The sequence below is a fragment of the Paramormyrops kingsleyae genome, chromosome 14 (assembly GCF_048594095.1).
Source record: "Paramormyrops kingsleyae isolate MSU_618 chromosome 14, PKINGS_0.4, whole genome shotgun sequence".
NCBI classification, from domain to species: Eukaryota; Metazoa; Chordata; class Actinopteri; order Osteoglossiformes; family Mormyridae; genus Paramormyrops; species Paramormyrops kingsleyae.
Window position 1 is genome coordinate 28,146,575 of NC_132810.1, and position 16,479 is coordinate 28,163,053.

Sequence of the window (16,479 nt, forward strand, 5' to 3'; positions counted from 1 at the left end):
GTTAAATGACACAGGTGTTTCCCAAAATCATAGTTCAAATGAACATTTGCAAACACTGTCGTTAAGTTGCGTAGTTCGAACTACAGCTCACGAGCTGTAGTTAGAAGCGTAGTTCCGGGTAAATACATCATGCAGCGATGGTGGAAAATGCAGTCTAATAAGGGTATAGTCACCGTGTAAGTAAGAAATATAATAATCTTTAATACCTAATAAGGAATAATTTAGCTCTACGATCACATATAATGTGAAGTTGTCTGAAAATGTAGTTTGAAACGTAATTGTTGTATGAGTCTCTGGTCATAAGTACAGTAACTGTCTGTCGTGAGCAATAGGGACAAACCTCAGACTGCAAAGTATTGATTAGCACAGGGGTGGCTAATTTTATCCAGAATAGGCCGCAATGTTTCGCTGCAACTCCGTGCTTAGAGTAGAACGTAGAGGACCGATCGACTGAAGAGTTCACACAACTGGGTTTGAGCAACTGATCGAACGGTTATCCCAAAAAAAACCTGCAAACACACTGGCCCTTTCTGGATAAGATTGCCCACCCCTCTAGTGGCATAAGCATTTAGTGTGTATTGCTTGGTAAAGGATGTGGTGTACCCTGTGGTCATTGTGCTGTATGGTACACTTCGCCATATATAGGGAAAAAAAGAGAAATAATAATAAAAACATTAATAAAATAATAAAACCCAATAATAATAATAAATCATTATCCCTTGTATGTGTACTAGGGGTGTGCTCAAAATATCGATATAATAAAAAAAGATACAGTATCGACATTCTAGCCCTTAGTATCGATACTCCGCCCAGCCATTAGACGGAGTTTCAAAAAACTCATGGAAAATGTCGAAGATTTTAGAAGCGCCGTTGTCCCTAAAGGCAGATGTTTGGACACGTTTTGGTTTTAAAGCAAAGGAAGGAAACCAAGGGATTGATAAAACAAATGCAATCTGCAAGCATTGCCAGGCTTCTATATGCTACACCGGTAATACAACTAACCTGCGCGCCCACCTGCAAAGACACCATGCAGACAAGCTAGCTTCGCCGCAGCCCAAAAAAACACGGGACCCCACGCAAACTACTTTGGACAACGCAACATCCAAGCTTCCATCTAACTCAGTCCGTGCACAGAAGATTACGGAGTCTGTGGTGCATTATATTTGCAAAGGTTTATGTCCCTACAGTGTTGTCGAGAACACAGGCTTTCGCTTTATGATCAACACGTTAGATCCCCGTTACGTGATCCCTACCCGCAGCTACATGACCGACAAAGCAGTACCGAGAATATATGACAAAGTCAAAGACAATGTTAAGTCAGCCCTGAGTTCTGCCCCACGAGTGCCACTGACTTGTGACGGGTGGACATAGCGAGCCACGGAAGCTTTTGTTACAATCACTTGCCATTACGTTGACGAGGAGTGGGAACTGATGTCGCACGTTTTACAAACGCGAGCCATGCACGAGAGCCATACGGGGTCAAACATTGCTGTTACTGAAAGCGGCGCTGGAGGAGTGGGACCTCGTATCCAAAGACCCAGCTATTGTGACTGACAACGCCGCAAATATGAGCGTCGCAGCGGAGCTTGCCGGTATGTTGCATTTCAGGTGCTTCGCTCACACTTTAAACCTGGCCTCGCAGCGTGCACTGAAGCTTCCTGCTGTCGCTCATTTATTGGGACATGTTAGACGGATATCCACATTTTTTAAGCGCAGTACCACAGCCAGCCACGTACTTCGACAGAAGCAGAAGTTGCTCGAGTTGCCTGAACATAAACTGATCACTGATGTTGTGACGCGCTGGAATAGCACGCATGATATGCTCGAGCGCTTTCTTGAGCAGCAACCCGCTGTCTCCGCTGCTCTTCTGTCCAACGAACTTAGGAAAACCGAGAAAGAAGTTTGCACCCTATGTGAGTCGGACATTACATCTGCGGAGGAGATAGTGGATGCAATGAAGCCCATGAAGATTGCTACTCTTGTAATGTCAAAAGAAAGCTCTCCAACACTGTCAGTTGTGGCCCCTCTTCATGCTCAGCTCATCCAGGATTTCCAAGAGAGCAGAGCAGATAGTGAAAGAAATCAAAGCGGCTATTTGCCAAGATTTGAGCAAGAGGTACATGGATCAGCAGAAAGAGACCATGTATGTATGTTCAGCACTCGATCCAAGATTCAAAGCTTTGCCCTTCCTTCCTGATGATGAACGAGAGGAAATATACTTGAGAATCACTGCAGAAGCTCGAAGAATTCAAGAACTATTTCAGGTAAGCCCTTTCACTGTGTCATTAACATTAGCATTACATGGTTAAAAAACATAAAAAACAAACAAACACACACACACACATATATATACACTAAGTGTAATAAAACGAAATATTCAGTTCATAATTTCAAATTCATAATAGTATGTTAGAGCTTAAAAAAACTAAATGGTTTCAAACATATACTTCATGTAAAGCACTATACTAGCAAAACAATATATTGTAAAGGTTTGTCAGTTCATTGCATTAAATAAAAGGCAAACTAACTATTATATGTCTTTGAAAATGCTCTTGATAGAATTAACTATGGGTTTATTCATAAAAAATCTGTATTTTGCATAATAGGAAGAGGCTGAAGTGATACCAGGAGAGGAGGACAATCATGTGGAAGACAAGGATGACATTCCTGCCAGCCCACCACCCAAGAAGAAAAAGGACTTGTGCTGTTTGGCTGATCTGCTTGGTTCAACTTACAGTGCAGGTCCTGCGGTGAGACACAGAACCACACAGGCCCAGGCAGAAGAGGAGATGTCAAGGTACAAGGAGGCACCACCCCTGTCTCTTGCTGAGGGAAGTCCACTCAGTTGGTGGAAAGAGCACCAGAATGAATATCCACTAATGTCACGCCTTGCCAAAGTGTACCTGTGCATTCCAGGGACTAGTGTCTCCTCGGAGCGCGTTTTCTCTACGGCAGGCGATATCGTAACAGCACAGAGAAGTGTACTAAGCTCAAAGCATGTTGACCAACTTCTGTTTTTGAACAAAAATCTTAAGTCATAGGATAAAGCTAGCATTACCAAGAGTATCCTCAGGTTATTGTTTTGTTGCTGCAGTGATTTTTGTTCAACCTGCCTTTTTGAGGACAAACCTGGTTTAGCCTTAAGATTTTAAAAATCCATCCTGTTATGAGGTAGATTTGTTGTTGTGCCAAATGTTAAAGCAAGATATAGCATTTAAGTGATTTCATAGTGAAATATGTTATGGCAGTACATGGTGTCACAAAAAAGAATTATAAGAAGATTTAATAAGAAGTTAAGAATAATAAGAAGAAGATTTTGTGCTTGTGTGAGCTCAGACTGTACCCTTGGAAAGTTAAATGTTGACTTGTGGTCATTTCCAGATTAATACAATTTGTGTACAATTAATCAGAGCACTTAAAGTTGCAAATATTTAAGCAAAATGCACTTTGTTATAATGCACTTTTGTCTTCAATAAATTGAGTTCTGTTTGTTGAGTAAATGTGTTCAGCATTAACTAATTGGCTCTGGCCCATGTATTTTTATTGAATCGTATCGAATCGTGTCACATTGTATCAAATCATATCGAGACAGCTCTGTATCGAGGTACGTATCGAATGGTGACCTGTGTATCGAGGTATGTATCGTATCGCCAGGTTCTCCAAGGTATACAGCCCTAATGTGTACATGTGTGTATTTGTAGTTTCTTCATTACACACATAACTTAAGAGGGACAACAGTCGCCTTAGAAAAGAGTACAACATTTTGATGAAGTACTCCTTATTCACTGACAGCTGTCATTGCCATAATGGAAGAGTAGAATGACACTACAGCGGTCAGATACGAATCCATGCCTTTGTACTCGGGAAATGACGTCTGTAATGTTTGGATATTACATGCACTTGTCTATTCCAGTCAGCCACTAACATTCTGTAAGCGACAACGTCGGAACGTAGTGTGACTGAAACACAATGATCTGCAATCAGCGTAATTACAGATGAAGCGTCTTTCACAAAATGCAGTGTCATAGCTAAAAGTTCTTCTTTACCACTCCAAGAAGTGTCACATTATTTTGGCGCGATTGCTATTTCTCATATTATTGGTGTTATGTGACTGACACAATAAATTGATGATATATATATATATATATATATATATATATATATATATATATATACACTCACCTAAAGGATTATTAGGAACACCTGTTCAATTTCTCATTAATGCAATTGTCTAATCAACCAATCACATGGCAGTTGCTTCAATGCATTTAGGGGTGTGGTCCTGGTCAAGACAATCTCCTGAACTCCAAACTGAATGTCAGAATGGGAAAGAAAGGTGATTTAAGCAATTTTGAGCGTGGCATGGTTGTTGGTGCCAGACGGGCCGGTCTGAGTATTTCACAATCTGCTCAGTTACTGGGATTTTCACGCACAACCATTTCTAGGGTTTACAAAGAATGGTGTGCAAAGGGAAAAACATCCAGTATGCGGCAGTCCTGTGGGCGAAAATGCCTTGTTGATGCTAGAGGTCAGAGGAGAATGGGCCGACTGATTCAAGCTGATAGAAGAGCAACTTTGACTGAAATAACCACTCGTTACAACCGAGGTATGCAGCAAAGCATTTGTGAAGCCACAACACGCACAACCTTGAGGCGGATGGGCTACAACAGCAGAAGACCCCACCGGGTACCACTCATCTCCACTACAAATAGGAAAAAGAGCATTGTTTCTGACCATGTCCATCCCTTTATGACCACCATGTACCCATCCTCTGATGGCTACTTCCAGCAGGATAATGCACCATGTCACAAAGCTCGAATCATTTCAAATTGGTTTCTTGAACATGACAATGAGTTCACTGTACTAAAATGGCCCCCACAGTCACCAGATCTCAACTCAATAGAGCATCTTTGGGATGTGGTGGAACGGGAGCTTCGTGTCCTGGATGTGCATCCCACAAATCTCCATCAACTGCAAGATGCTATCCTATCAATATGGGCCAACATTTCTAAAGAATGCTTTCAGCACCTTGTTGAATCAATGCCACATAGAATTAAGGCAGTTCTGAAGGCGAAAGGGGGTCAAACACCGTATTAGTATGGTGTTCCTAATAATCCTTTAGGTGATGGAACCCTGTAATCAGTGCTGTGAGTAAAAGCAAGACGAGAAAGCAGAGAATAAAAACCATCTTTTCGGAAGTAATACTCTGCGTGATACTTCCATAATATGGAGAACAAAGCTGAGATTGCTACATAATCAATATAATAAAGCCTATAAAATCATGTCTTAGCATTCCAATTAATTCCAAAATAATTACAGTAAAATCCCGTTATAGTGGATTCGCTTATAACGGAATATTGTCTATAACAGACGAGGTCCGCTGGTCCTGGCCGTGCGCCTTTTCGAACATGCAGAAAAAGCATCGGATATAGCGGACTCGCATATAACGGAATTTTGCTTATAATGGACAAACAATTTGGTCCCCAGGGCAGCTTTTATCTGTAGTTCTGTTCAGCTATAACAGACATGCAGTTCCGCCTACAAGGCGTGTGGCATGCCGGTGATATCCAGCGCAGATAGGCTACGTGCATAGTCTGGATTATTAGTAGCATCTGGTCAGGTAAAGTTGAATTACTACATGTACAAAATAATAATCTATACCACAAGTGTGTCTGCTGAGGTGTGGCATGAGTAAATGGTGTCCTGTGGTGTTCTGGACATACAGCAACTCTGGATGTAACGGGCTGTTTTGCCAGGTCCCTTGAAGGACCTGGCAAAGTTATAACTAGAGGTGTAACGATACGCGTATTCGTATTGAACCGTTCAGTACGAGGCTTTCGGTTCAGTACGCATTACAAACCGAATGATTCAGATAAATACTTTTATCCCTCTGGAGTCGACGGCTGTGTCAGCGATGCCGAGTATCTTTCTTGTCTATTTCAGTTCATAACTCGCTGAAATCTTATTATAGAAACATGAAAAAAATGCTGACTAAATCCGTAATCGGTCTTCTTTTCAAAACATCCATTGTCGGAAGTATTAAAGTTTTTAAAATTAGGCTAAATCGGCAAGAAAGTAAACCATGTCACCTTACTTTGTTTTACCTGCATCGGGGGCGTGAAGTACCGCTCTCACCCGAAGATCGCTATTCACCTTCGAAATAGCTGCATTAGGGCGTATTCAAATCGCATTTGCATGGTAATTTTATTAACAGCGCAACGGTGAAACGCGATCCAGAAACATTCCAGTCAGAGCCATAAAAGGGGGGGAGGGACGTGGGCAGGTGAAAATGGCTCATTCATACACATGAAAGTTGCTACATATTCAATGAAAGGAGCGAGAAATAGTGACATGAGTTCGGTTTTTCTTATTTATAAATCCAACTGAATGTTGCAACTATACCATTTTAGTCATCTTCATGTAGCCAAGACTTGATCAGATATCTTGGATCAAAACAAACTGCCAGCATTGCTTACTATGTACTTTTATTATGTGTAGGCAATTATTCCAAGCTGCATTTTGCAATGTCTATACTTTGATGTCAAATTACAAACTTAACATAACTCTGACATATTTACAAAGTACACTAAGATTAAGATGAGTTTAATGCCAAAACAAATATATAAGAAATAATTTATTTGCCATGAATTAAGTTTATGATATTGAATGAAATGTGTGATCATGCCCCAGTCAGTGAAAGTGTGTTCCCTACCCCTAGACTCCAGAGGGTTATATTTGAAAAAAAATAAAAGAGAATAAAGTGTGTAAAATATAATGTTTTCAGTGCTACTACGCTCAACAAGGCAGCCCAAACGACGTGACAGGCAACGTGTTGACTGCCCCTTCCACCCCCAAACACTACTCTAGTCAGTCATTTTTTTGTATTTTTGCTGCATCGAAAACATACCGAACCGTGACACCACTGTGTCGTATCGAACCGAACCGTGATTTTTGTGAACCGTTACACCCCTAGTTATAACGGTATTTTACTGTAAAATCAGTGCTTGAAGTGGGCCGGAACACAGTTCCGGAACTTCTGTATTGTCGTATTTTGGGTTCCGCCACTTTTTTTTGTGTTCCGGTACTTACTGAAACTGATCCGACGCAGCAACAGTGGCCCGAGAATAGACAATATCACAAGACCGATAAAAGACTACATGTTGTTTTAATGGTTTTTCAGTATTCCATTTGTGAATTAGAAAAAAGTAGCCTATGCCTATAGGTTATTGCTTGGAAGAATGATTAAATTAAAATAGTTTTTGAACCAACACATCCTAAAGACTCGATTTTTTTTTCACCGCACAAATGTCAAATGTCGGAAAATTAGAGTTCCTGCACTTATTTTTCCCCACTTCAAGCACTGTGTAAAATAAAAGCGAAAGGTGAAACATGAAATGCAATGACTGTAATTGGAAAAAAAAATCCGTTAAAATAATTTGAACAGGAAGATATATTTGTCATCTTGGATGGCACGTTGTCTTACACAGCTCATATAAATAATGTTACTCGTTCTGCTTATTTTCACCTCCGTAATATAAATCGTCTACGTCCGTCTCTTTCACCAAATTCAACTGCCATACTTGTTCACACACTGGTCACAACACGCATTGATTATTGTAATTCTCTTCTATTTGGTTTGCCTTTAAAATCCCTACACAAACTTCAATTGGTCCAGAATTCAGCTGCCAGGATCATTACTAGAACTCCTTCTACAACTCATATTACTCCTGTTCTACAGGAACTTCACTGGCTTCCCATTACATATCGCATTCAGTTTAAAATTCTGCTCCTGACATTTAAGGCTATCCATGACCTTGCTCCATCTTATTTGTCGGATCTTATTCAAATCAATCGTCATCTCTCCATCTTACAGTTCCACATACTCGTCTGACTACAATGGGTGGTAGAGCTTTTAGTTATTCTGCAACCTATCTGTGGAACACGCTTCCACCGGACATTCGCAGGATTAATTCCATTAGCATGTTTAAATCACGTTTAAAAACTCACTTGTTTAAGGTGGCATATACAATTTAATCTTTATTTTATATTTTTGTGCATTTTATGGGTAATTTTGTGTATTTATATTTTACTATGTTTTTTTATTTATGTATTTGTGATTTGTTGTGTTAAGTGACCTTGGGTGTTTTGAAAGGCGCTGAAAATAAAATGTATTATTATTATTTATTATTATTATATTTTCTTTAGTCACTGTCTACTTTGAAAGTTTACTACTAAAATAGCAAAGACAACATACGGTTATTTGTGCAGAATATTTCACACAGATGTGATTTAAAGTATTTTACGGAGATCAAATAATACCAGCTACTTTTGCATTATAAGGCGACAGCATAAACCACTGTACCACCATGCCACTGTCCTACCATGCCACTGTCCTAAGCACTTGTAACATTTACGTAACTTATGCATTTAGTCTGTCTGCAATTCATTGTCAAGCCAACTCCCTGGCTGTGTTTATGGCCACAGTATTGCCTTTTTTTTAACAATTACATCTTTGTATTTTTCATACAGCTTCATCAGCAGCGTTTATTCTGCGGCGGAAAGAAACATTTTACAGGCTTTCCGACTCATTTGGTCAATCTATCGTTTATCCGTTTATTTGGGCTTCTTAAATATCGCGGATATGCGCACTAAGTGAGACTATGCAAGTCTGTCTTGAATGAGCCTTGATTAGTTAAAACTGAACTGAATTCGTGGAACAACGTGAGGCTAAGTTTAGAGATAGAGGTAGGTTGAGTCTGACTTTTTCTTTAGCTACTTTCATGGAATACCCCCTTGGTGTAGTTTTAGAGTTATGTGTAATAACTAGGACTGAGTATTCAGGTAAAAACATTTATTGGCTTTCACATTTTCAGTTGATCCATCCAGTCTTTTTAGAAATTGTAGAGGTTGGGGAGTGGGCGAGGAGTAAGGATTAAATGAGGGGATGTCCGCGGAATACACTGTTGTCATTCTGACAGCGCCTTTTCAATTAATAATAATAATAATAATAATAATAATACTCTATGTTGTGTTGTCATGTGACAGTGTGTAACAGTATCCCCTTCCATTCTAGGCCTGCGTGGTGTTCATTTCCTGCCTTGGTAGCAAGTGGTTGGAGTGTAACTTTATGACTCTGCTGGCTCTGGTTCTGGAGCTGGTGTCATACCCGCGGGTCACTCAGAACCCGGCCGAGGCCGCTTGCTGCCGCTGCTGCATATCCTTCATCCTGCGGGCCACTGTAGGGAGACTGTTGGGGGAGAGGTCCCAAGTCCTGGCTGCCAAGGAGATTTGTCGGGTCATAGCCAAGCAGAAGATGGCCGTAGGTCTGTGTTTGCTTCCATACATACCTGTACACACATACAGATGTACATATACATATACACATACAGTTCGCTGACCAAACTCCTGTACACTTCTGCATGTGACCAGATGTATCTAGATTATCCTTAAACAATGAACAGTGATACTTATCTGTTTCTGCACAATAGTATCTTTACAGATATTGGTGAGAAATTAAAGTTCATCTCATGGCTGGTTTCATTCTGCCCAGTGGCAGGGTGTGTGCACATTAAGTCTCTTAACAATGCTTTATTATTATAGTAATACTTTATTCATTCCCTGGAGGAAAATGTCTTTTTATGTATCTCATCATGCTCTTCATGAGACACACAGACACATATTGGGGTTAAAGGCCTTACTCAAGGGCCTAACAATGGCAAAGTCTACCAGCGTTGAGATTCAATCCGACAGCCTTCTGATCAATGGCACATGTCATAATCTACTGAGCTGCGCACAGTAAGGAAACATGTCTCTGAATGTGGTGCCTTTTGTCGTCATTTCCCTGTCAGATGCGACCTTGAGTGACAGCAACATGGAGACCCGGTTGAGTGCTACAGATGTGGTGGTGAGCCAGCACATTCTGGTCTGTACCCTGCAGGAACTGGGCGGCTTGATCCTGGGCCTGGGCTCTACTGCTGAGTCTCTGCTTCAGGACCCCAGTGCAGGTGAGCCTACTGAACAAGTGGGTGTTAAGCGGTGCCATCATTCTTATCATTGTTCAAGTTTACCTCAATTGTGTTGGTCTCCAACCCATCACATATGCATTAGATACTTGTATTAAAGAAAGTATAAAGAGCATATGGTACTATTCTCCTGGAGATATGTCAGTATTGTTTGGGATGCGGGAGTAATGGATGTTAGAAGCACCATTTATATTCCCCGGGCAGGAACCTGATAGCAAAAATACAGGGAGTTTTGACACTTGATCCTGCTAAGATCCTTACTTAAAAGTTATTTGACTCATCTTTTTAAAATTTTGCAGTGGCATTGTATGGGTGACAAACTGGAAAGGCTTATATTTTGAGACAGATTGCTCCAAAATTGAAGCAACACTGCTTATTGTGAAAGCAGAAGCCATTTGACCTTGTGAATGTGATCAGTCAAAAAGTACTTGATGGATATTATTACTACTACACAAAAACATTTTATGGGTTAAGTCTACACCTGGTTTCATTTTCAGACAAATTGCCCCAAAAATGAAGCAGCAGTGCTCTATGGGGGCAAAAGAAGGAAACTGCTTGTCTTGTGAACACAGTAACTCTAAAAGTATTTTATGAATATTTTTGCAAATTTTGCTGACACAGTGATGAACTGGAAGTGATCAGATTTTGACACAGATAATCCCAAAACTGAAGTAGTGCCTCATAGTGGTAGCAGAAAAACAGGGCATATTCCAGGCATATGATGATCCCATTAGTGTGATAACTCAAAATTTTTTTTGCAAATTTTGTTGTTGTGGACTATTTATTGGCTGTTACATTTCCAGGTGATCCATCCAGTACTTCTAGAAATTGCAGCCATTGGGGGTATTTAGGAGGAGTATCGATTAGACGGGTGGAAAAAGTGACAGGGCTGTCTGGGGAATACAGTGATGTCATTTTAGCAGCCCCCTCTTTAACTTTCAGAGCTCATTTGACTCATTTGTTCTACATAGAACATCATGAGACAAGGAAATGGCAAGTAAAGGCAGAGATTGATAGAGGTGTGAAAGCTATGTGTTGACACTGGGGCTTGTTTAGAAGAACAGATGCTGGTTTATTGTTGGTTAGTTGCATTGAAGAGCAAGTCAGATGGAGATTTCAGTGCCAGTACTTCTGGCACATCTTGTAAAAAGGTATAACACAGTTTGTTCCTTTTTGAATGATGTCCTTCTGTACACAACATTAAATATAGTCAACTGATCATATTGTGGTTAAAAAGGTAAAAATAAAGCTTGTCTTATTAAAGTAACATTTGTTATATTATGTTTGATGTGACTGTCTGAATCTGAAGAAACATCATTACAGAAATTAACTCTTGTCTTACAGTACTTTCTCTAAAAATATAAAATGCCAGAAAAAAATCTAAAATGATACATTTGTTTAATTGTTCCGGAGAAAGTAAAATGGTGCATTTTTCAATTTTTTTTTTATATGGAAGGTATTCTTTTAAATACTGAGGTTGAAATGTTTTATGGGAAAGAGACTTTGAGAGTATTCTTTCCTAAGTGATGGTTCTTCACTTTTTCACTGCAAAAGTTCACTTTGCTCAGTGGTACTACAGCAATACAGGCAGTTTTTTAATAAAATGTGTGTGTATGAATCTAGCAGCCCTGAGGTCCATGTGCTAATCATTACATTTCATCTAAGAGCTGTAAGACGTAACAGATATTGTGTGTTTAAGGAGACAAGTCAAGGAGTAAAATGGCGGGGTGTAGCCGACAGAGCCGGAGTTTCCCAGGCAATAAACATGCCTGTTTCTGGCTTGTGTGTCTCTGTGCAGGGCTTCTGCAGCTTGGTGCTACTTGATCCCACCACTTTGGAGTGGCTGGCGATAAGCTACTGTTTGGGATAAACATGCCTGTTTCTGGCCTGTGCGTCCTCGTGCAGGGCTGCTGGACGCGGTGACGTCAGTGCTGCTGGACCCCAGTGCTGTGGTGCGGCTGACAGCTGCCTGGTGCCTGCGCTGCGTTTCCGTGGCTGTGCCAGCCCAAGCGGCCATGCTCATGGACCGCTGCCTAGAACGCCTCACTGCCCTCAAGTCCTGCCCAGAGGCTGTAGCTGGGTACAGTGCTGCTATTGCTGCCCTGCTAGGAGCAGTACAACATTGCCCCCTGGGAATTCCCCATGCAAAAGGCAAGGTATGTGTGCACCTCATGCTTTGTTCATTTTCTACTATGAAGTATTTATTTATTTGTTTGTTTGTCTGTTTGTCCGAAAGTTAGGCTTGTGTTTCTTTGTAATTTCCATCCGATTTCATTCACTGGCCAGCAAAACTGTTAAAATGTATAGACACTTGTGAGAATTTTCTTCAACCGAATGTATGCATCCAAGCATTTCAAATTGGCTTAAATTGATTCCGTTTTCAAATTTTTTCAGACTGTAGGGGTCTCTCGAAACTAAGTAATAGCTTGAAAAGCTATGTTCCACATCACCGTGTGAAAGAGTAAATTTTGCATGAAAATTTGTGAAGCTTCAGCCAAACAAATTTCACTTTGGCACATAATGTGCTACTTCTTCATCACCATGCTGGGCAGAAACCGCTGAATTATTGCCTGTAAAAATAATTGCTGTCAAAGTCACTGAAATCAGCACCACTCCAGATTCCTGATAGGAGAGTCATTTTTTTCCACAAACTGCAAACTTAGCAGAAATTCGGCACCCATATTTGTACTTGTCTTTAATAGATAGTCCACAGTCTTTTTGTGAGTCTCTTCTCTGGAATCAGAGACCCATAACCACTGAGCAAATACATCCTATCAAATGGTCTGTTAGAGCTCATTGTATGCAACATAAATATGAAAGGCAGGACTTACTTCTTGATTATTAGTCTTCATACACAGTTCTTTACGCTTCTTCTTATGAGTCAGGTGTTTGCTTCTGCGTACATAGCACTCAAAAAACTTGCCACTATGAAGTTGTGTTGTCATGGCAATGAGAGCTTAAAGTTTACAGGGAATTTAACTTTGGAAACCTTTTTCGACTTCTTTTTTTGACTTAATTTTGCAAGCAAGCAGCGTAAAAAGTGACAATTGCATAAACTATATGGACAAAAGTATTGGCATATCTGGCCATTACAGTCACAGAAACTTTTATGACATCCCTGCCATAGGCATCAATATGGAGTTGGTCCCACCTTTGTAGCCATAACAGCTGCCACACTTCTTGGAAGGCTTTCTACAAGATTTTAGAATGTGTATGTGGGATATTTTGTCCATTCATCTAGAAGAGCATTTGTGAGGTCCGGCACTGATGTTGGTTGTGAAGGCCTGTCTCGCAATCTCCATTCTAGTTGCCTCCGAAGGTATTTGATGGGATTGAGGTCAGACCTCTGTGCAGGCCTGTCAAGTTCTTTCACATTAACCTCACCCAACCATGTCTTTATGTGCACAGAGTACAGTCATGTTGGAACAGTATAGTGGCTTCCCCATGGTATGCATATCAAAACATTTTGGACAATTCTGTGCTTGTAAATGGTAGTAACTCATTAATAAAAAATTACTTTACTTGTTTATGTTGTCTATTAATTATTTCTAATGTGTTACTACCTAGTTAATAACCTCAACTCACTTCATTTTGTTTTTGTATAGTGCATTGTATAATGCATTTTCTGATAGTGTTTTACATTGTCCCTGCCCAAGACCCCCAGGGAGTAACCTGATTATAAACCATGCATAAACTTTTTATAAGGGTAGTCTTATTATAAAGTGGTACCTCCTCAGTTTGCATCTCTTCTATCCACCTCATGTGTTAGGTCCCATCGCAGTGCCTTTGCTTTCTCCTTTTCTTTTCTCCTGCCGTGGCTAGCGTGCTGAAGCTGTCACCAGCCAAAGATTCGGTTGCACTTAATCATACCTGGAAACTTGTAACAGTTTATGTTACTGAATTGACAGAGACCTGGAGTGGGCCAGTCAATTCCTGGGTTAGTATGGCTGTGTCTTCTTTGAGTGAAGCTCATCATTTAGTCAGCTTAGCAGTAAGTTGGGTCATGGATACACTGTTTTTGCCTGAAGTAGCTTCAGTGTTAACAGTCCACAGTGTTAACCAGCCATGGCAGTGTCTTTGCCAGCTACGCTAGATTGGGTTGTTGCCGGAGCACTCATTGATTTATCTAATACTGAAATTGTAAAGCCTACTTTTCTATCTCAAGATTTTGCCATCTTCGACTTCAGTCTTATACTGGTAGTTAAATGGTGTGAATGGCACTTTTAAATGGTAATATAAATAAATTAAGAGTAGTTCTACTATTTTGCATCCTATCTCCTCATGACCGAACTGGGGATCCTTTGCTGACCTCTTAGTTGCACAGGTGTGTTGTATGCTTTATACTTTTGGGATAGTTGCAACAAGAGTCACTCTTTAATCTGAGAACATCAGGAATATTTGAGGTAACTAGAATTTCTGATCAACCAATGAAGATGAAGGAGAGAGCTGATAGCTGTTAGCACAGGGCATAGTCTGGCTTTGGGAATTGATTTCAGTAAAACTCTACTTTTAAAAGTAAAATATGAAATATATATGTATGAAATATTCAATTTGTAATGAAGACCCCAGTTGAGATTGAAGTATATGTTACTATTTCTGTGTGTAGCATTCTCATTTAATTAAGACATGAGTCAGGAATCTCCCCAGTGGTGTATGTCCTGCACTGGGATCTGCTGCCTGAATTAGAGAGATCACCCAGGCTGTGTTTTAAAAGGTAGGCTAGACATCTGACTTCCTGTTAGAAATCTGCAGGGATGCCTACTGGTGACTGGCCTCTGGGCCTTTAGGTAAATGTGAGCAAGTAGTGTTCTTCAGACTCAGTCAATAAAGCCGGCTAGCCTTTTTGATTAAAAGGTGTTAGTGCTTGTCCATCTCTCCTGAGAAAGTGAGTCAATATGGGCATCTTTCCAATCAGGAGAAAATGACTCTTTCCAGTTATCCTCCATATTTGACAGACCAAAGGATCCTCTGTGTAGTTTAGCATGAAACATTTCTGACTTTTGGTGACTGTTGTTCTGCGTTGAATTTGCCGTTTTGAAATGTTTATGACCAAGATGGCAAGATGTGCCTTACAGTATGTAAGCTGATAATGCTGTGGTTTAGTAAGTATTTTAATTAAACTTAAAGGCCATGGAGAACCTCGCTGTTCCATCATGCCTTGCATGCGATTGACTGTAATCTTAGAAACCACAGTATTTTAGCCAGATTGAACTGGAATGAGCAGAGAATATAGGTTCACTGCTAAATCTACCAAACATTCAAGCAAAAAAAAGACTAAATATCTGATTTGAGGGGGAAAAAAAGAAGTGGCAGTGCCAGAAACCTGAAAGCTGACAGCAACGTTGTGCATAGCAAGTGCGCTCAGGAGGTTATGATGATGAATTTCCATAACCTTCTGCCATTTTCCCCTTATTTACTCAGGCTTCAAAGGCCAAATGAGAGCCAGTTTGCTTTAGAGAAAAATGAATGAATCAGAAGCAGATATACACTGCATCAAGCAGTCATAACTGTCTATATCAAAATAATGAAGTTGAAAACATCAATGTTTTTTAAAAAAAAACTATTCTTAAAAAGCCAAGATGATGCTGGGGGACAGATATCCATTTCATTCTGTGTTCTGTAAGTATATTATTTAAGTATTTTAAATAAATCAAACCACCCAGATAATATTACTGTTGCAATTTGCATGATCTTCTTCAAAATGATACTAGAGAGATCCATGCCTGGGTTTGTGTGCCTGGAAATTTATTTTGCTGCTAGACTCTCTTTTGGTGTTTATTTATGCAGGTTTGCTGATATTAGGTTCTACATTGTGTAGTTTCATTTTTGCTCAGGCTTGCAGTACTGGTGGCTCCTTGACGTGCTCCCTTGCACGTTGTTTAGGACAGAGTCATCTGCTAATAAATAAATGCAATGTGGCATCATATAAACATATACACTCAAAAAAATGATTTGTTGGATTTACATAAAAAAGTAGTGTCAAGTGGTTCCACACAAGTAGGTTGAGTAGTTTCTACAATTAACAATTTAGTTGTATGAACAACAGAAATTCAGGTAAAGTTGACAAAACTTTTTAAAGTAAATCCAAGCAATTCAGATTTGTCACTATTACACATTAATTATATGTACATTTACTTAATAATTTTGTTACATTTACAAACTTTCAATATGTAAGGTGAACACACGTTTTATAGATTTTATTTACTTCAAGGTTTCCACTTGTAGAGCTAATAGTTAAATAATCACAAGCATATTTCCAGAAACAAAACTCATTTATTTTATTTTTGCAAGGTCTTGCAATAGACAACCAGGTCCTTGGACTACAACATAATCATTTCAATAGTAAACATTCTTCACAAGTTCTTTTAAAGTGCAACTGTCTTCAAGAAATTATAAAAATCTTACTTGGATTGAATGTTGAAATTAAACAGGATGCCTCCAAATGCTGCACAACTCC

At 39.8% G+C, this 16,479-nt stretch overlaps 1 protein-coding gene across 7 annotated transcripts in view; it reads left to right on the top strand.

The window, feature by feature from the left end:
- The window catches only part of heatr5a (HEAT repeat containing 5a), a 187,825-nt gene that overhangs the window by 67,662 nt on the left and 103,684 nt on the right, over positions 1–16,479 (top strand). For all 7 annotated transcript variants that reach the window (XR_011982490.1, XM_072698932.1, XM_072698927.1 and 4 more), the window contains exons 8-10: positions 9,074–9,323; positions 9,849–10,004; positions 11,928–12,178. Coding sequence is in view for 6 of the 7 variants with exons in the window: in XM_072698932.1 (XP_072555033.1) it covers positions 9,074–9,323; positions 9,849–10,004; positions 11,928–12,178 (657 nt within the window). In the remaining variant the exon portion in view is untranslated. The remainder of the gene's footprint in view (positions 1–9,073; positions 9,324–9,848; positions 10,005–11,927; positions 12,179–16,479) is intronic.